The sequence below is a fragment of the Sarcophilus harrisii genome, chromosome 2 (genome assembly GCF_902635505.1).
Source record: "Sarcophilus harrisii chromosome 2, mSarHar1.11, whole genome shotgun sequence".
NCBI classification, from domain to species: domain Eukaryota; kingdom Metazoa; phylum Chordata; class Mammalia; order Dasyuromorphia; family Dasyuridae; genus Sarcophilus; species Sarcophilus harrisii.
The window spans coordinates 545,706,882-545,727,645 of NC_045427.1; the positions used below are offsets into that span (position 1 = coordinate 545,706,882).

Sequence of the window (20,764 nt, forward strand, 5' to 3'; positions counted from 1 at the left end):
CTTCATTCAGCTCCAACACCATCTAGGTAGCATAGTGGATTGAGTTATTAGACTAGGAGTCAGGAAGACCTGAATTTAAATCCTGCCTCAGACACATTAGCTGTACAAACACAGGCAAATCACTTTCCTTCTTTAGAAAATGGACAACTTTTTGTAGTGGCAAGGAAATGGAAACTGAGTGGATGCCTGTCAGTGGGGGAATGGCTGAAAAGGGTTTAGTATATAAATGTAATATTATTATTCTGTAAGAAATGATCAGCAGGATGATTTCTGAAAGCCTTGGAGAGACCTACATATACTGAGTGACATGAGCAGAACCAGGAGATCACTGTACATGGCAACAACAAGATTATACAATGATTAATTCTGATGGGCATGGCTCTTTTCAACCAATGAGATAATTCAAGGCAGTTTTGATGATCTTGTGATGAAGAGAGCCATCTGTACCCAGAGAGAAGACTATGAGAACTGAGTATGGCTCACAATATAGCATTTTCACTTTTGTGTTGTTGGCTGCTTCCTTTATTTTTTTCTCTTTTAATCTGATTTTTCTTGTGCAACATGATAAATGTAGAAATATATATAAAGAGAGAATATAGAATATATTATATATATATAATAAATACAGAAGAATTGCCCATGTTCAAAATATATTGGATTAATTGCTCTCTAGGGGAGAATGATAGAGAAAGGGAGGGAGAAAATGGGACACAATGTTTTGCAAAGGTGAATGTTGAAAACTATCTTTGCATGTATTTTGAAAATAAAAAGCTATTAGTAAAAAAAAAAAAGAAGAAAAAGAAGAAGAAGAAGAAGAAGAAGAAGAAGAAGAAGAAGAAAGAAGAAGAAGAAGAAAATAGGCAAAATAACAGCACCAATCTCATCAGGATGTTCCAAGGAAAAAATGAGATAAAGTTACTTTCATTTTAGACTTTTTCTTTTCTTGTTCCTTCCATTGTTATCTCTCATAGTGGTTTGTCTAGCCAGGATGTCACAATGTCCATGACCATCCTTTCTAGTATTGATTGTACTTTCCCTCAGATCACACACCCACTTACTGGCTTTAAAGAGAAACTCCCCATTATTACTTATAGGTCCTCTGTCACCATCATTCAGTAATTTCTCCTTTTTTCATTCTATCCATGTTTTCTTTTTTTCCATTTCCTTTTCTTTTTCAATTAACAAATATATTTTCTCCCTCCCATGCTACTTTTAATTTAAATGAAAAGGAAAACAAAATCTTTGTAACAAATATGCAGTTAATAAAACAATCCAATCCAGATTCCACAAGCTCCCAAGACATGTTCTCTCTTTTCTGTATTAAGTTCTGTATACTTCTCCTTTTCAACCCCAACTCTGGTCTTACAATATGGTTTTGATATTTCCTCAAATACTCTAACTTCTCAGTTGCTCAATTTATTCAACTGTAATGACTAACTCCTCCATTTTACCTTCACTATGATCATACCCTTTAACTTGCCACCAATCATAAATATTCTACTTCCTTGATTAAAAACAAAATTTATGAAATTCCTTTGTCTGATCATACTCTTTTATAATTTCCCTGTACTTTGTTCCTCCTAAAGCTATTCTACATTTTCACTGAGACCTCCAGTACTTTCCCACAGTGCCTGGCATAGAATAGTAGGTGCCACAAAAATGCTTATTCCTTTCCTCTTCTTGTCTCCCAAGATCTAGCTATTTTCTCCTCCTTCCAAACCTCCTTTATTAAGGAGTTCAATTCTAAACTATCATATCCTCTGGAATCCTTTGTTCTTCTGTGCTGCCACTGCTCATATTTTACTAAAACACAACCATACATTTTCCCCACCATCTGTATCTACTACTCTTGCTCATGTGCAGCTGAATGGAGCCAAAAAACACAATCAAGCCAATACAGTCCATTGGGAATTTGTTACCTAATAGTAACATGTCACAAGAAAATCCTTTTACTCCTCCTTTATTGGTTTTACTTCCCAGTAGCTATTGAACCTCAATAGCTCTCCTCAAGCCTCACCCAGCAAACCCTCCTTAGCTGAAGGCATTTCCTCATATTTTACTGAAAAACTGAGGATGTTTACTATGAGTTTCCTCTTCCTCCTTTCTCCTCATCTCACAACCCCTTTATAGCATCCCTTATTGTCACTTGTCTGATAAAGAGCTATCTCTTCTCACCAAGGCTAACCCTTCTGCACATGCCTTTGTCCCATTTCCTTCCGTCTTCTCCAGCAGACCACCCCCACTATTACCCATTTCTAATTTTCAGTTTCTTTCTAATAATTACTTTCTTGAGAACAACATATAATCATGATTCTCCTCTATTCTTAAAAAAAAAAAAAAAAAAAAACTCCCTATATCCCACTATCCCATTGGCTATTATCCTAACTTTTTCCTCCCTTTCTCAGTATAGCTAGTCATGGAGACAGAAGACAGCATAAGGATGCCAGACCAAAGATAGAGTAAGGATGATGGAGAACCTGAATCAAGCCTGAGAAGTGCCAAAGATAAACTCAGTCTTCTTCCCAATTTTGCCTTTGACTAGACTTGGCAAAGCCCACTTTCTATCTAAGAATTTCCAAGAATGCTGAAAACAGGAAGTAGATTATCCAGGAAAGAAAATTCAAATTTGTGGGTGTAGAAAAGGCCAACATTTGCTAAGAAACTCCACTAAATTAAAGAATTGCAGATGTAAACTGCTTTTCATAGATGACCAGAACGAGAGAAAAACAGCTGTCTAGAAAAAGGAATGATGGAAAGGATGCTTGTCTGGGCAGGCCATGGAATTTAGGGGACTAAAGCTAGAGCCAGAAACAGAGGGTCCACAGATTCTAAACTCTACCTCCAGTTACCTTTTCTAAACTATGCTTTCATTTTCTCCATCTGTAAAATGGGAACAGTAATACTCAGTCTCTTCTTAGTCTGGTTAGTAAAGGCATTTTAATATTGCATATTAGGGTAGTACCACAAAAATAAGCCATGGCTCTGAAATCAGAGAACCTGATATTCTGATTTTTCCATAAATACTTTCCTAGCCTCAGTTTCCTGATCTGTAAAATGAAAGGGTTGGATAAAATGGAATCTTTGGTCCTTTTCAGCTCTGGACCTAGAATTCTAAGATCCTTTTCTGTGTAGTTTGTATAGGTACATCTTTATCTTTCACCATTCTACCACCTAGTAACATAAAGTGATTTTTTTTAAATAGGTGCTTGTTGAATTGACTGACCCCAACATATATTCTCTAAGCTCAAGATCTTCCTTAAAGCCCCAGGCCCATGGAAATATACTTAAGTCAGGCGCAAGGGAAAGGGAGAAAAGGGTTGAGATAGGGGTGAGATTAAGCCTTGCTCTGGGCAAAGCCAAAGCAGAAAGTTGCTTTCATGGCATGACTAAGGGGCAACAAAAGGTTATTTCTTGCTATCTATACTTGAAGAAATTTGATGCATTCATTCTCCAAGATACAATTCCAATATCACCTCCTTCTTGGCAATTTCTTTGACTTCTTTCTTTTTGTGGTTTCTGAGGCATTGTGCTTTCCTGATCCTTCTTTTATTCCTCTTTTTTCTGCTAAAAATGAGCATCTACCAATGCCCAGTCCTCTTTCCCTTATCTCTTCTCTTTATAATTTCTCATGGATTCAGGTATTATCCCTAAATCTCTAGGCCTCAAACATTTTTATTCTTCCCCGTTTTTTTCATCATTTCTACATCCAATCAGTTATCAAATTCTGTTGATTGTCTTTCCATAAAAACTCTCCTATCAGCCCTATTAATTCCAGACCCAACACTTGCACTCCTCTGATTCAAGGCCTCATTGTAACTCACATAGACTGATATGAAAATTTCCTAAATGATCTCCCTGTCTCTGATCTCACTTCAACCCATCCTTCTTGTCCCTTCCAGAGTCAATGTCCTTAATGCACAGAAGGGTCTCATCATTCTCTTGCTCCCTTCATTGAGTCCCCAAGGCCTCTTGAATAACATACAAACTAGCTAATCTGCCATTTAAGACCTTCCACAATCTATCTCCAACCTACTCACCTTCTGCTCCACTTCATATATTCTATATTTCAACAGAACCAGCCTATATATCGTTCCCCCTATCCCAACTTGTCCTTTCTGCTGTGAAGCCTTTCTGCTCTATCTTCATACCTGGAATGACCTCCCAATCATAGTCCACTTGCTGCTATCTTTCTCTTCTGTTTAAAGCCCAGCTCACTTGTCACTTCCTCTAGAAATCCCCTGATGTAACAGCTAAAAGTTATTTAATCTTTCAGTCCTACTTCATTCAACTCCCTCTCTTCACTTTACACAGGATAATTATTATTATAATCATGAGTCTTATTATACCTAGTAGATTATAAGTTCTTCAAAGGCAGGAACTATTTCATTTTTCATTATAAATCAGACTATCTATAATTCATAATTGTTTTTGGAATTGAATTGTAATTATTTGAATATCCATTTTATTTCCCCTTTTATACTGCATATGCCTTGAGGATAGGGATTATGGTATAATGGAAATAGCACTATATGTGTGAAAGCCCCAGTTCCACTACTGACTATCCATATGATTTTAAACAAGTCCTTCAGCTTCACTGGGTCTATTTCCTCAATAATAAAATGTGGATAATGGTGCTTGCCACACCTAATTCATGTAAAGAAATAGCTGTGTAAGCTGTAAAATGTTATATAAATACCAACTATCAATATTATTACTTACATTTACATCCCAGTGTCTTAAGTACTCAGTGAATATATATTTTTATGAATAGATTCTCCTGCCTTAAAATAGAGATTCAAAGAACATATGTACTACTTTTTCTTCCTCTTGGCAGAGAAAGGGGAGGCTAATGGATGTGGAATGTCACATATACTGTTGCTTTATCTGTAGTTTTTACTTAGTAGGTTTTTCTTTATTACTAAAAATTATCAATTATATAGCTATACATACACAAACACATACATCCCTATACATATACAAACACAAAATGAACTGAAGAAGGAAATGGCAAAGCAATCTAGTATCTTTTCCAAGAAATACCCAAATGGGGTCCTAAAGAGTTGGATACAATAGAAATGATTGAAAACCAACAATGACATATACATACAAATAAATTTGGAAATACACATCTCCAAACATGATTACATATGTTAACATTATATATCCTTGTGTATTTTCATGTGTTTTGTGTGTATGTATATTTATTTATATATGTATATTCCCAGATGGCATGGGTATATTACATATGTATTATGTGTATGTGTATATACACTGCATATATGTAATATACTCATTCCATGGGGCTGCCTCAGGGCCTAAAACCCATATTTAGGAGTGACTCTAGAGGTACTTTATTGAGTCTTGTTTATTTATTCCTATAGTTTTGGTTTTTTGTTTGTTATGTATGCATTTCCCTTCAAAAAAGATACCGTAAGAGCCAATATGTTAACTACTGAACATATTGGCTGGAATTAAGTTTTGAAGTAGAAAATAAAAGAGCATGGAGCTTTACATAGGAATTCTGTGCAGAGGAGAGACCTGAAAAGCTCATGACTAAAATAATGGCTTGGAGTGTCTAGGAAGGAAAGGTAGGGAAAGAATCATACAAGAAGATCTCTGAAAGAAGGGGTAGGGATGTGGAAGCAAAAGTTAACCTGCTTTCATGTTCTGTCTCAAAATGATCCTATTGTCTCTCTCCACAGATCTTCTTCCATCCTAACCTTAGATTGATTCTTTTAAAAAAAATTAATTTATAAAATAAAACAAGCAAATGCATTGCATAGAATAATAAAAAAGAAGATGATTGTACAAGAAGCTGAAACTGAAAATCTATTATGTACAATTTACTATTTCTTTTAAATAAGCCTTAGAGATAGCTACCTTTGGATTAGTTCTTAAGACTCTCTACAAGAAAATATCCGTTCTAGTTCTCCCTTCTCATGCCTTCCTCTTGGAGTCTAGCTACCCTCAGGGAGTTCTAGCTCAGTCCAGACCTTCAGCCTTCCTCCAGAAAGCTTTAAAATTCTGAGGAACACAGAATCAGCTCTCTTAATTAGGGATCCCCTAAGGCAGCCCAAATCTAGGTTTGACCTCTCTGGTTTCTCCAGGCTCACTCCAGGCCTAGAATAGTTTCAAGGCTTTAGAGAGGATATCAATATTTAGAACTCGCAATAGGACTACAATATGATCTGTTGCTTGTAATAAAGAATTTCAGATTCAGGACAAATGTTTAGAAAGCCCTCTAAAAGTATCCATCAGTATCCAAATTCTAAATAATCATAATAAACAGCTAACTGCACAAAAAAAAAAAAAGCAAAGTCAATCTGAGAACAAAAGGGAATGAAAATGTATTCAAAGAGTTAACATATTAGCCAAAAAACTTTTGAAACTGCAACAAGGAGAAAATAGGAGACAAACTGTAGACTGCAAGCCGGCTACAAAATGTAGAAGGACAGAAATTAATGATGACTCTAAAATAGCTGAAAGACTGAACTCATTTTCTAAATCTGTCCTTAACAAGAAAAATGAAGAAAAGAAATGTGAACAAATGGGAAGTAATGAAGCCTTTGTGAAGAAATGGGAAAAAAAGCTATTGACAAAAATCAAGTCAGAGAATGTTTGGAAAATATGAACACATCTTAAAATCAGCAAGGCCAGGACTCATGCAACCCGGGGCATTGCGTGAGGCAAAAGGCCAAAGTATTTACTGAACTGTAAACTGAGTTTTGAACAAATTAAAGATGCAAGATGATAGGAAAACCTTTAAAAATATGGTACACAGCCATCTAAAAATGTAAGAATGAGGCCAGAAACTCTTGTGGGTTGCCAGACCACCAAATAGTAGAGATAAGACCTCATTTTGAAATTCCTTAAAGGACCAAAGCACTCCAAACTCAGAAAAAAAATATATGAAGCAAATTGGATATGTCCCTCTAACTCCCTCCTACCCCAAGAGAATAATCAAAAAATAGACAAGTTAAGACAATCTTGGTTTATTGACTAACTAAAGTCTATTTAATTTAAAAGAGACATTTTGGGATAGTGAATAGTGCCAGACTTGGAATCAGGAAAACTTGGGTTCAAATATTGTCTTTTTCTTTGAAGTAACATGTTCTCAAGGGTAGTTAGGTGATGAAGTACATATAGCACTGGGCCTGGAGTTAGAAAGATCTGAGTTCAAAACCAACTTCAAACACTTACCAACTATGTGACCATAGACAAAGCAGTTAATACTTATTTGCCTCAGTTCCTCATCTGTAAAACAGGCACACACTGGAGAAGGAAAAGGCAAATCACTTCACTATTTTTTGTGAAAAACCCTAACGTCTTTTGTCCATGGAATCATGTAGAGTAGGATATGACTGAACAACTGGATAACAATTAACATTTCATCTGATTGGCGAAAGAAAGAAAGAAAGAAAGAAAGAAACCCCCACATTGGAAAGGGTTTAAGAGAAATAGTTTTCAGCAAATGCTGACCCACAAAGTCCCTTGCTTTCTGAGGACTCAAATATGATCTCAGTACCAGTTGCCAAGCTCATTTGCAAAGCCATATGCTCAAAATTTCAACCAGGGACTAATGGCAGAATATGGAAGGAAGTTATAGAGCACAAAGTGGCTGAGACAGGGACTAGGCTCAGAAGGTTCCCAGGGCAGGACTTACAGAGTCATAAGGGAAGAAGCCTTCAGAGCCTGGGTTGACATCAGTGTGCTGTTTTACTCTGTATTGTCTAATTGTAGAACACCAGACTATTTACATTTCACTTTGCTTATACTGCTAATGCCTTTTACATGTATTTATGTTTTTCAGGGCTCAGTAAATAAAATCTAACCATTCCCCATCTTTTAAAGCAAGAATTAATGTGTTTCTTTTCCCTCCACAATGCTGCCAGCAACCTTCCTCCTTCTGCCCCTCAAAGAATGTATCCTGTTAACTCTGAGGAACAATTTCAGTAAGACCCCAGAAGAATGGGTTTGGGGTGAAGGCCTGGATTTGGTATTTATAGAATTGGGCTTTAGGCCCAGCTCTACCCCTAAATAACTGTGTTTATGTTACTCTATTTCTCTGGGTCTCAGTTTCTTTTTCTGTAAAATGAAAGAGACTAGTGATCAAGATTGCAACAAATGCAGAAATTCTACTTTCTGGATGGAGCACCTTAAGCTCCAAAGTGCCTCTAAAATTCTGTAACTGAGAGGGAACAAGGAGGAAGTGAGAAACAGTTTAGCACCATTATATTGGATGCTTGGATCTCCTTAGAGCCTGGGGAGATGAAGGGCATATGTTTGGAAGGAAGAGAGGAAGAAAATGAAAGGGCAATGTGGATGTTGGCTCTTTGACTACTTTAAAATATAGAGAAACATCTGGTTGAGTTCAGAGGAAACTGCATAAAGTGTAGGGGCATAACAAAATAATATCTAGACTGTGCCCACATTCTCCAGATTTCTATCCTGGCAAACTCTTTTAAAAAGAAATAATTTATTTACTTTTAGTGTGTGATAAATAAATACTGTCATGATATTGACCCAATTCATTTTCAGGAAATGTCCTCTGTGGCAGGCAGCCAGCATCCTGGGGAGACAGCAACAATTCACCCCTTTTAGGGCTTTGTGGGAGGGAATTCTTTAAAGTGTGGGATGGTTAGCATAGTCAAAATAATTAACATAGTCAAGGTCAGAGAAGAGTCCTGAACCTATGAGACATTCATCTTCATCATCATATTTTCAAAATCTATGATTTTTTTTTTTGGCAAGAATATTCCCTGTGCTGATGAATAGGGTGGCTTCCTTAGGCTTTAGAAGACAACCTTCATGTATGTGACATGAGTTGCTATGGCTGAAAATTTCCAACACCATGAAGCCAATCAAATAATGAGCCTTCCCACTCTTAGCCAGGCTGAAACTAAAATGAAACTAAGGTGACTCTCATTTGCCAGGCCCACAGTCTCCTCCCTTAAAGCTTGATAGAATCTAAATTTTGGCATGGGCTTCAAGAATTCAGTTGTCTCCTTATCATATTGAGGTATCAGAGTTTATTAGCCTAATAATAATTTCTACCTTTATAAGCAAATAAAAAGCACTTTGCATACATTATCTCATTTAGATCTCATGAATGTTTGAACTAAGATGTCTATAAATTCATTTTACAGATGAAAAATTGAAGTTCAAGGAAGCAACTTGACTTACCAAAGTCAAGCTCAGACAAACTGGGACTAAAACACAGATTTTTCTGACTCTAGGTCCAGTGCTCTTTCCCACTATAATACCTCTCACCTGAGCTCACATCTTCACTCAGTAAAGTCTCCCAATGAAGAATGGGTGCAGATAAGTGGAAATCATACATACACATATAAACACAAGGATGGTGAATGGAACAAGTCACAGAAAGGTGAATCACCTATGTTGCTACGTGGAATTAAACACAAGTCAAATTCTACTGCAACAAACTTTCTGAATTTTTAACTGAGCCTTAAATTTTATGTTCTAATACTGAAACAACTGAGCCATCACGCAGTTTTTGTTTATAACAGTAGTTGTGGAATTTTATCTGGGTGGTAAATAAATACTCAAAAATCTTTTCTAACACAGTCATCAAAGCAGAAAATCAATACAGAAATACATATGGACAAGACCTTAAAGAGAATAATTTAATAAGATTTCTCTATAGGGCCTAACAAGAGTCCAAGGACCTCCTAGAATGTGGCTCTTTTTTATAGCTTTTTTGTGTGGCATTACTTCCTAGGACTTGAGAGCACTTTATAAAGACATTTCCTTAGTGGAAAATATTAATAATTCTATCTTGATGGTAGAAAGCATAAGGTCCTCAAAAATAAAGTCAGATCCTAAAAAAGAAGGGTTTGGGGGCTATTGTTCAGTCATGTACAACTCTTTGTGGTGCTATTTGGGGGTTTCTTGGCAAAAATACTGAAGTGGTCTGCTATTTATTTCTTCAGTTCATTTTACATTTGGAAAAACTGAGGCAAACAGGGTGCAATGACTTGCCCTAGATCACAGAGCTATTGTCTGAGGCCAGATTTGAATTCAGGAAGATGAGTTTTCCTGACTCCAGACCTGGCACTCTATCTGCATCATCTCACTTCCTCCTGATGGAAAGAAGCAGTAAGATAAAGTACTGAAAAAGGAGTCAAAACATCTGGGTTCTCAATCCCAAGTCTATGATTAATTACTTTGGTGATCTTGAAAAAATCTTTTCACTTCTCTGATCTGTCTTCTAAAAAATGAAGGAGAACATGCTCTCTAAATTCTCTTCAGTTTCCTGAGAGTAACACTTAGCAGTGGTGACTGACAGAATTAACCATTGTTAACAACTTTGGGGCTGACCATCCTGCTTTGCTATTTCTCTAGCTTCATGTACTGACTATAGAGGGGTAGTTAATTGATGCAGTGGATAGAGTACAGGCCCGGAGTCCAGAAGACTCATCTTCCTGAGTTCAAATCTGGCCTCATATACTTACTGGCTGTGTGACCCTGAGCAAGTCACTTAATCCTATCTGCCTCAGTTTCCCCAACTACAAAATGAGCTAAGGAAGGAAACTGCAAACCACTCCAAGAAAACCTTAAATGAAGTCACAAAGAGTCAGACAAGACTGAAAAATGACTGAACTAATTATGCAGTAACAGGCAAACATATTTAACCTTAAGCAACTGGCAGTTTGGGAGTGGGGGAGGTCTTGAGCCAGTCACAAGCATTAAGCAACTGAGCATTTCTAAACTGATCAATGATTTCACTCCCTATTTTTTATTCTGCACAGGGGAAGGGAAAAAAGGGTCTCAAAGCCATTACTCTTTTAAAAAAAAAAAAAAGGCAAAGCCAAAGCTCTCACAATTAGTGTTGGAGTAAGTGATCGTCTTGTGATTGCTCAGCTGGGGACTGAAGACTTGTAAATGCATTTAGAGGACAGAAATAGATGTTGTGAGAGTGAGAGCAGAGCCCTGGCCTCTTTGCCAGGAGAAAATGTCATAGAGCTACCGGGAAAGCCACTCTGTCAAGTCTCAGAACATATTTTGTTCTGTTGGTCTTGTTGTTTCTTAAATGAAGTCAGCTAATAAATAAAAAGCCAATAGTGGAAGATTATAGATACACGGACTTCTGGTCGTCTTGCCTTCTCTCCTGCCCACTGAGACCTTCTCAAAACTCTGCCAAAGGCTCCACCCTCCCTGACTGGTTTGCCTGAAGTCATCAAACTAATTTATCACAGAACTAAAACTCCTGATTTTCTGATCCTTAGTCCAACGGACTAAGACAACTTTTTACTACGAAACACTTTATCAATGACCCACTAAAATCCAGGGAAAGGTATGCCCTCTATTGAGATGAGAACTCACAGCCTTAAAGAATCAAGTCATGTTAATAAGCATTTAGGAAATACCTACTGTATGCAGGCACTGCACTAAGTTCTAGCGATGTTGTTGTCATTCTTCATTCTTAGAACCAATGAGCATCAAGAGGTCCAAAAGACAGGAAAGGCAGGAAATAACCAGGTTATAAAGGCCTTTAAAAGCCACCATCTGGTTTTATACTTAATCCCAGTGGCAAAGGCAATGGCTGGTGTTTATTGCATAGGTAGATGATTTGCACTTTAGTAAGATTGCTTTGATAACTTAGTGAAGCATGGAGAAGTGCATCGCTCCTTCTCAGTTTCCCCTGCATCTTACAGTAGCCTCCCATTGTTCTACTCTTCCTTCTCCCCCAAACCTTTGCCTCTAAGGTTACCTTCCATTCATTCTGTATTTTGTTTATACCTACTTATTTATATATTGTCTCCTTCCCTAGAATATAATATTCTTGAGGGCAAGGATTATTTTAACCTTTGTAACCTCAGTACTTAGCACAATGTTTGGCACATATCAAGTATTTTCTGATTTGTTGGTGCTCTTTGACAGTAGAGACTATATTCTCAGCACTTAGCAAATAAAGAGTAGGTATTTAAAAAGTACGTGGTTGGATTCAGCTGAACTGTTAAATCTATCCATACTTTTGCTTAGTCTCTCCCATAGCTTGTGGCCATAGAACAAAGAAGCACTAATTGATCCACATGAATACTGAACTTACAACTTTAGAATCAATAGCAGCAAGCTCTAATTAGCCATAGACACTTCTTACAAGCACAGCCTTGGGATTCCTATAGAATTTGGTATCTATCCTTCTCCTATTCATCAACCTGGTTCATCCCTAAAGAGAAGCTTCACATTCATTCCTTTTCCTGAAGTGTCTCCCACTGATCAAGAGCTAGTTCTAAATTAAATGGCTTTAGGCCTACCTATTTCCATTTTATTCAGCAGCCCTATTCTCCTGACCATGACCTGATTTCTGAGGCTTTCTCAGAATTGCCATAGAAAGAAAATAAATAATCCCAAAAGGCACTTAGCACTTCACCCATGGCCTTCTAAGGCTGTGAAAGTTCCATGTATAAGGGAAGCTTCCTTTTCCTAGTACATGCAGCTGCATAAAAAAAGGGAAAATCCTCTCAAATTCCTGACCCTGCTAGGATGTGACAGAAGAAAATTCAACCCATCAGGAAAAAGAAAACAACTGGAGCATTGGGAATGAAAGACTGATAGATTCAAGCAAATCTTTGCTCCTCCTGATCCTCATGTTACCCGTCTCCTTCTTTCTGCCTTGTCAGCCACCAAGATGCAAAGAGCAGCAGGGAACAGTACCCTGCTAAGTGATTTTATGGAAATGACTAGCCTAAGCTTTGGAAGACATAAGCTAAATTGAACAAACCTAAAATGGAAGTCTAGAACTCCCAATCACCAATAAATAAAGAGCCCAGATGATAGGTACAGATGATAGAACCCAGAAAATAGGTACAGTCTTTTCTAAAGAAAAGAAGAGCAATCAGAGCAATATAAAACAGGTATCTAGACCTAGTCCAAGGGAACTTGAGGAGTGTTCAAAGGGCATCCCCTTTTCCCTCCACAGACTGTTTCCTCTCCTTTCAGTCTAAGGATCTCTCTCTAATATACAAGAACTCCCAATTCAGAATGCTGGGCCTTCCAGTCTCACCAGACTAACTGCGTTTCCCATTTGTAAAATTCAAAATTCTATGGCCAGTGAAATGGTCACATATTTCTAAGAAGCTCCCAGCTTTCCCAATCCCCAGTCTCGGAGGTCAGAAATTTACCCCTTCCTTCTTATAAAACCAGGCCATATTCAACCTCAACAGAAGTCCCAGCCCCTAAAAAGCTATTCACCTCTTCGATTTATGGGTTTCATCTGTCCTGTGGTAGAATTTCTTCTTGCTATCAGAAATACTTCCAGTGGGTACTCCAGATGGCAAGTAGGGGAGAACAACTTCCTCCCCGTACTCCTCCTCCTGAGCTCAACAGGAGGGAAGGGTGGGGCCAGGTGGAATTATCACTAATTCTCTTATTCCTGGCTCTCATCCTCAACCTTGCCTTCATTCCCCCAACCTCCACCTCCAGGATATGTCACACTTCCCACTGAGTTTCGTTTCTAGCTAGCAAAAGTCCAGGCTTAGGTCCAAGAAATGGCAAAGAGCTCATCAGCCCCGCAGAGCCCAAGCATTGCCAATTGTTGGTGAGACTTTTCCACAAATCAGCCGGGGGCAGGCCATGAGAAGCTTCTAGTTAAAAATAAATAATGTGTATATTTGTTTGTTTATTTATGGATAATCATTAACCAAAATCTCCCCATGTACTCCTTGAAAATGCTGTTTCCTCCCTAAGCTTGCTTCCACCAAATCCAGAATCTGTATATCTATCAATCAATCAATGAACAAGCATTTATCAAATGCTTATTTTGTGCTAAACACTGTACTAAAGCCTTAGGAAAACAAAGAAAGTCAAAAACAGTCCCTTCCCTCAAGAAAATCACAGTCTAATATGACTAGACTAGACTAGAAATCTATTATCTGTCTCTATATGTGGATAGGTAGGGAAAGTAGGGAATAAATGAGAATTTTTTAGGGGGAGTACTCTAGCATACAGCACACATAGCTACAAAGCTTTGAGACAGTAATTATAAATCAGCAGGCAAAATCACTAACCAAATAGAATTTCTAATTATTCAAATCCCTATAAACTTTGTTTCTCCTTTCATAGCTCAAGATTATATTTAGCAACTACTTGCTAAATCTTGCTAAAGATCAAAGATATTTTTCCCTTTTGGTAGATTATTGGGAGATTCCTGCTCCCAGCAAGCAGGTGACAAGGTGATGAGATGAGCCTTAGGAAGATGTTAAAGGCATCCAATGGCACAGTGGGTAATTTGCCATTGATTTGGAATCAAACATTCACTAGCTATGTATCCATAGGCAATTCAATAAACCTTTTTTAGTTTCAGTTTCCTCATCTAGAAAATTATAATGATAAATAATAATAATAGTATCTACCTCATAAGATCATTTGAGGGTGAAATCAAATAATATATGTAAAGTACTTTGCAAATTTTGTTAGCTGTTATGATAATGACCTGCTACAAAAAGAGGCATGTGTCTCAGAATCCAAAGAGTCATCTTTCTGCCTTCTTTCTCCCTTTGTAAGAGTGTAAGGACTTCCTCCTCCCCTTCAGGATCCAATTCAATATTATGAGCCAAGGTCCTAGGCCCCCAGTTCTTTAGCATTTAACCAATCCCAAGAGATGGGGACCAAGGCCACAGTTCAATACTTCCAATCTTCTAAGAACTGCCCCTGGCCCACCTCACTCTGTAGTTAATTACTTGGAAATTAGGCAGCCCAGCTGGCTACCTTGTGCCCAGAAGTAGCTAAAGCAAGAACCTTCAAAAGAATTCCATCTTTAGGAGGTCTAGAGAGGCAAAGGCTAAGTGTCCCAGCTAAAGAGAAGGGGAGAGGAGCAGGGTTTCCACAGGGGATTACAAGGCTAATGAGTGCAGAGACATGCTCAAAAACCTCCCTGCAGTGGAGGTAAAGGAGACTAATGAGGAAATGAAGTATGTTTTCCTCAGAATATAAAGTTCATTTATCTAACAACCCCCTCCTCCCTTTCATATTTTTATTCAACTTTTATCAATCATATAACTGCACTTTTAAAAACCAAGCAGAGTTTCCTATTGCCTATCACATTAAAAGGCAATATGGAGAACAGAAAGATGAGATGGAAATCAAGGAAACCTGGGTCCAAGTCTCACCTCTGACACATACAAACAATATGCCTCCTTGTCATCCTACCCCCCAGGTTATCCATCCTTTCAGAGCTCTCAGCAACCCTTCTCTGCAGAAACTGCAGAGAAAAGGACCAGTCAGCATCATTAGAGTTTCCTCACCCGGGAGTTCTCTATGCTAATGAAACCCTAAATGCTTCTCAAGAGCCAGAATGGTATAGTGTGAAGGGCACTGAATTTGGAGTAAGAAGATAATTCAAATCCTTAAACTACATTCTACCTGTGTGAAGCTGGACTCAGACCTTGGAATATATAAGACACTTAAGTTCTCAGTTTAAGGTGGATCCGAAGGTTTTTTTTCCTGCTTTGTATCAATGATCCTAAATCCAAATTCCTCTACTTAACCAGCAAGGCCTATGGTAATCTGATCTCAGATTACCTAACTATCCCTTGTTCCCCATTATTCTCCATAAGCACCCTCTGTTGCAAATATACTGATTTCTTTCTTTTCTCCCTGAATCCCTAAGGCTACTGCTATATTATATTGGAATATTTGAGAACTCATTGATTAGTCCTTACCTAGCTGGATTAGAGAAGGATAAATGATGCAAAAATTCTTTACCCATTTTTTTATCTATTGACTCAAACATATATTAAATTATGCATCAAATAGGTTTTTTTTTTTAATTTTATGTCAAAATGCACAAAAGTCTTTTAAGTCTATTACGTTCTTCCCCAGGGCTCAGCCACTAGAAGGTTTCAACTTGGAAAAAAGACAAAACCTAGCTGATAGATTTTCCCTACATAAATTCAGCTTCAAGGAAGCTCCCATGCTGTTGTTACCTCTTAGTCCTAGAGCCCCTGTAACATAGATCAAGACTGGACTTACATGTAACGTAAGTGAGGATTCTTGGCAAATGCCCTAGGCTGGATGTTCCGAAGTCCTGAGTTCTTGATAGTCCTGGGGAAAAATTAAAAGATGGTCAAGAGAGTCAAAAAGAAACATAAAATCTAAGCTGTAGCTGATGCTGGGTTATGAGAAGTATGGAATTATAAGCTCCTCTCGTTCATGGACTGAGTCATATTCATTTCTTTATTCCCCACAGTGTCTATGATAATTTCTGGCTTATAGTAGACATTCAAAAATATTTGATGAATAAATGAACTGAGTTAGAACACATTATCACTCTACAAGAATTTATTAAGGAAAATAAGAAGAATAAGAGGGAGCTGTATTCCCTCATGCAAAAGAAAATGACAGAATTGAATATGGATAGGGATTTCTCCAAGAAGGTAGAAAACATGGACTCCAAGGAAGAAGTGAAACAAACCTTAAATGATTAAATGTCCTACCTCAGTTCTCCTGGTTGGTAAATTTCTGTCCAGTAATTTCCCTTCCTCTAAACATTATCAAGCCTCTTCCTGGGCACCATTCCCACTCACCAATATTAAATGGCTCTCAAAACGTCTTGTTCCCCACCCATTTCACATCATTCCCCAGGAGAGGGAGAAAAAACACTGAGAAATATGGGACAACTCATAGGCAATAGGCAGGCAAGTAGACATCAGGTGGCTAGTTGCCCCAATAAATGGAATACTGCACCTGGAGGCAAGAAGACCTGAGTACAAATTCTTCTTCAGGCACTAACTGGATGTGATACCTGGGCAAATCACTTAATGGCTTTATCCCTTGGTTTCCTTATCCATAAAATGTGTATAACATTAATAATATCTACTTCACAGAGTTGTTGGAAGGATAAAATGAGATATTTAAAAACTTTAACATGCTAGTTAAATTTTTTTTATCACAGTATGCTGGATAAAGCATTGGTCATGAAGTCAAGAAATCTGGGACCTGATTTATTAGTTTTGTAACCTTGAACAAATCTCATATACTCTCTGGGCTTCTCATTTCTTCTCTCTAATGTTGGGGGATTTGACTTACTGATCTCTAAAATCCCTTCTGGCTCTAAGATTCTATAACTAGAATGTATATATTCCAAAAAAACAAGAGTTCCACACCATTTCTTAGCAAGGATTTCTTAGTCTTGGAAGACAGGGAAGCTCACCTCCCTAACAACCCCAACTAGGGATCCAAGAAAATCTCAGTACAAACTCCTTTATACTCACAGCTTTTGAAGTCCAGTATAGAGCTCCATGTCCACTGCATTGAGTGTATGCAAGCTCCGCCAGTTCTCTATGTGTCTGTGGGGAGGAATGAAAGGTAAGAGCTTAGTTCAGCTCAGGAAAATATTTAGTTTCATAAAGTAAGCTATCTTCCTCCCCCACCCAGCCCTGAGTCCCTATCCAGCAATTCCCCATTTAGAAAACAAAGTCTTTTTTGGTTGTTATTGTAGTAGTTTTTGTGCATGTTGGATTGGGCCTAGGATATAAATTCCTCCCTCATTTAAATCCAGTTCACTTGTATATCATAATATCATCTCCCTAATATCATGGTCCTTTTCGAGAATGAAGGACAGACCACAACAATAAATAAATATCATAGGATAGCTCTGGTAGTAAGTATTATAATAGCTAACACCAGGAGTATGGATGAAACAGAGATAAAGGAATAAAGTCTGGCCTTTGGCATTGATGACATACAGATAACTGAGTCCAAAAACTGATAGTACCTGCTTTGGTTTCCTTTCAGTCATCTCAATCCCAAACTCAAAGAGACTAATAGAGCCACTCAATGAGGCAGTAGAAACCAAAGGAAGATCTATTATTTCATTTGGGAATCATCCAACCATAAAAACAAAATCATCAATCCCCATGTTTTATGTAGAATTACACCAAAGAACCTAAAGCAAGAAAGTTTCCTTTTCCCTATCAGGAGTAACGCTTGATTTTGAGTCTAAATATCTTGCCTGCATTCTAGGAAACCTGAGTTCTCTCATATAAAGTTCTCCATCAGAGAGTGTTAGGAATTTTCCATTATCTTAAGAGAGAAATCATTCTTCAGACCTGCTCATTTACTTTCCCTCCATCATTTGCCATCAACTGCCAACCCTAATAAAGATCATGAGAACACGAGGCACTGCTTGGAAAATACCAACATTTAAGGACTATTCCATGACCATGCAGGGAGCATATCCACATTACTTCATATTCCTTTAAAGTCCTTTCTAGGGACACCTTTCAAGGACCTATGAGCACATCATTATCTTCACTACTGCTAATATTTCTATTTTACTATGTTTATATTGTATTATATTGCAGCTTGCAAAGAACTTTATATATGTGATCTCATAGTAATTCTCCCAATATTCTGTTATCTTGGTGTTATTATTAATCCAAATTACATTTTAGGAAACTGAAGATAAGAGAGATTAAGTGAATTACCCAAAGACACACACTTCTGTATCTAAATCAGGATTCACACTCTGTTCTTCCTGCCTCCACGTCTAACACTCTATACACTGCACCACCTTTGATGCCCAATTCTAGCTCCTAGATATCTCTGTCTTGATATTGCCTCATCACAAGTCACTTGTCATTGGTTAATTTGTTTGGCCCTACCAGAACTAGAAATCTGGCTAAGATGTAAAAACAGAAAGAAATATAATTATATACACACGACTATAATATTCTCCAGAGCCACATCAAATATTTATACTGAACAATTTTCATTCAGATGCACCTCCCTCTATGCAATAGATAAGCTACAACAAAGTTACATGTAAACCCCATTATTGTAAAAATAAAAATAAAAATAATATTATTTTCCAAAAAATTACATGATAATTTTATAGCTTTATCTTCACTTCTTGGATCAAAGAAAATTAAAGCTGTAGGTTACCCAGAGGGCAAATGAAGAGGTAGTTGTAGACATGAGTAGGCTATAGCATATCACCAACTTAGAATTGTGAAGAAATGATGTAAGAAGTCACAGAGGTCAAACAGATGGAAGAGTGAATCAGATTAAAATATAATTGGGAAATATTTAGCAAAATAAATATACGACAACAGAACATAGATAATTTTAACATGTGGCTTTCTAAGTGAACACATAGCCAGGAGGGAAAGCTTATGTATGGTTTATTGGCTCCAATCTCTAATTGATTTTGACATCACTGATGTAAGGAATATCATCCCAAAGATGTATAGCCAGAGAAGAAGACAGATTTGTCCGATTGCCAGAGCAAGGGATAAGTAATGGATAGCCAGCATGCTCCATTGCTAACCAACTGCCACTAATGGGCAGGTAAACTTAAGAGCCTCTTGAATTGCAGTACCTGTCCAGAGGTCACTGATCCTGATTCTCAGTCATTATCCAGAGAAGCAATCTCCGTAGAGGTGCAACTTGGCAACTGATTCTCAGGGTGCCCTAGCCCTTCCTCATTAACAACCACAGTCACAGAAGATGTGGAAAAGAAAATTCTCACCATCTCACTATCTGATGATTCCATATTATCACAGGATGGGATTTTATCAGACAAAATGATACTAAAGTAAATACATTACCATCTGCTTTACCACTGCACCCTAAGGACCATGGGACTGTTCCATCTGACTTACTGATGAAAATCCCTATGTGTGGGTTGTCTCCTCCATTGAACTGTAAGCTCCTTAAGAACAGGGATTGTCTTCTTTGCTGTTTTTATCCCCAAAACTAAACACAGTGCTTTGCACAAAGTAAGCTATTTTTCTTCAAGCAGTTGAGGTTCAGTGATTTGCCCAATGCCACACAACTAGTAAATGTCTAAGGCAGGATATGAACTCAGGTCCTCCTGGCTCCAGAGCCGATGATTTAACCATTGTACCACCTAGCTTCCTGTGGTAGTAAATTGTTAATAAATACTTTTTTTCCTTGATCCATCCATTCATTTGTATTGAAACAATGTCAAGAGATCTAGAGGAAGAGCCCCCAGAAAACTGAATGAATTCCCTGAGGAGAATTTATGGAGGGAGGTAGAAAAGAGTCACATATGATAAGAAGGGTCGATGACTATTACTTGCATCAATGAAGGGGATACCTCCATAGATGAGATCACAGATGCATGGAAATATTCATATTTCTAATTGATCTTCAATTGTCAGTATTTCTTAACACTTTAGGATAGAGAGTCAGCCTTGAAATCAGTAGGACCCCGGTTACTTCTGACACATACTGACTATGAGAGCTAAACAACTCACTTCTTAATGCTCCCAGGCAACTTTTTAAGCCAGAAAAACTTCAAACAGGTACTGGTTCATCTGCTTTGATAGAGGGCACACCTTCATCCCTGAGTTCCATCTGAGAAGGAAATCATGGAGTCCAGTCTCTATGCCTATCCTAAAATTTTCACACTCTCTGCTTCTATCCCAATTCCTCTCCCATTATTCTATCACTTTGAGGAAATAAATAATCTCCAAACAAAACCCTACAAGACCTAGGGAGAAAAAAGTTTAAATGAAGCCTTTAACTTTAATTAGTCTTTTGTTAATTAAAATGATCTGCCCTGGTAGTGTAGTTTAGAGGGGAAAACAAATCTAGATTGAGGGTCAAAAAAAATTAACTAGATCATGGTGAGATATTGGACAAGTCATTTTCTTTATAAGTGCCTCAATGTCTTCAACTATAAAATAAAAGGGTTGGATTAGATTATCTTTCTCTAAATTCCCTCTGATATCAGACATATCATGATAAAGGTTTTTTTAGAGGGCACAATTGCACT

General features: G+C 37.6%; 1 protein-coding gene across 3 annotated transcripts in view; it reads right to left on the reverse strand.

The window, feature by feature from the left end:
- NTRK3 (neurotrophic receptor tyrosine kinase 3) overlaps positions 1–20,764 on the reverse strand; it is a 451,535-nt gene that overhangs the window by 357,162 nt on the left and 73,609 nt on the right. For all 3 annotated transcript variants that reach the window (XM_003755530.4, XM_012542269.3, XM_023497019.2), the window contains exons 2-3: positions 17,235–17,309; positions 15,994–16,065 (exon numbers count right to left, since the gene is read on the reverse strand). In XM_003755530.4, coding sequence (XP_003755578.1) covers positions 15,994–16,065; positions 17,235–17,309 — 147 coding nt within the window. The remainder of the gene's footprint in view (positions 1–15,993; positions 16,066–17,234; positions 17,310–20,764) is intronic.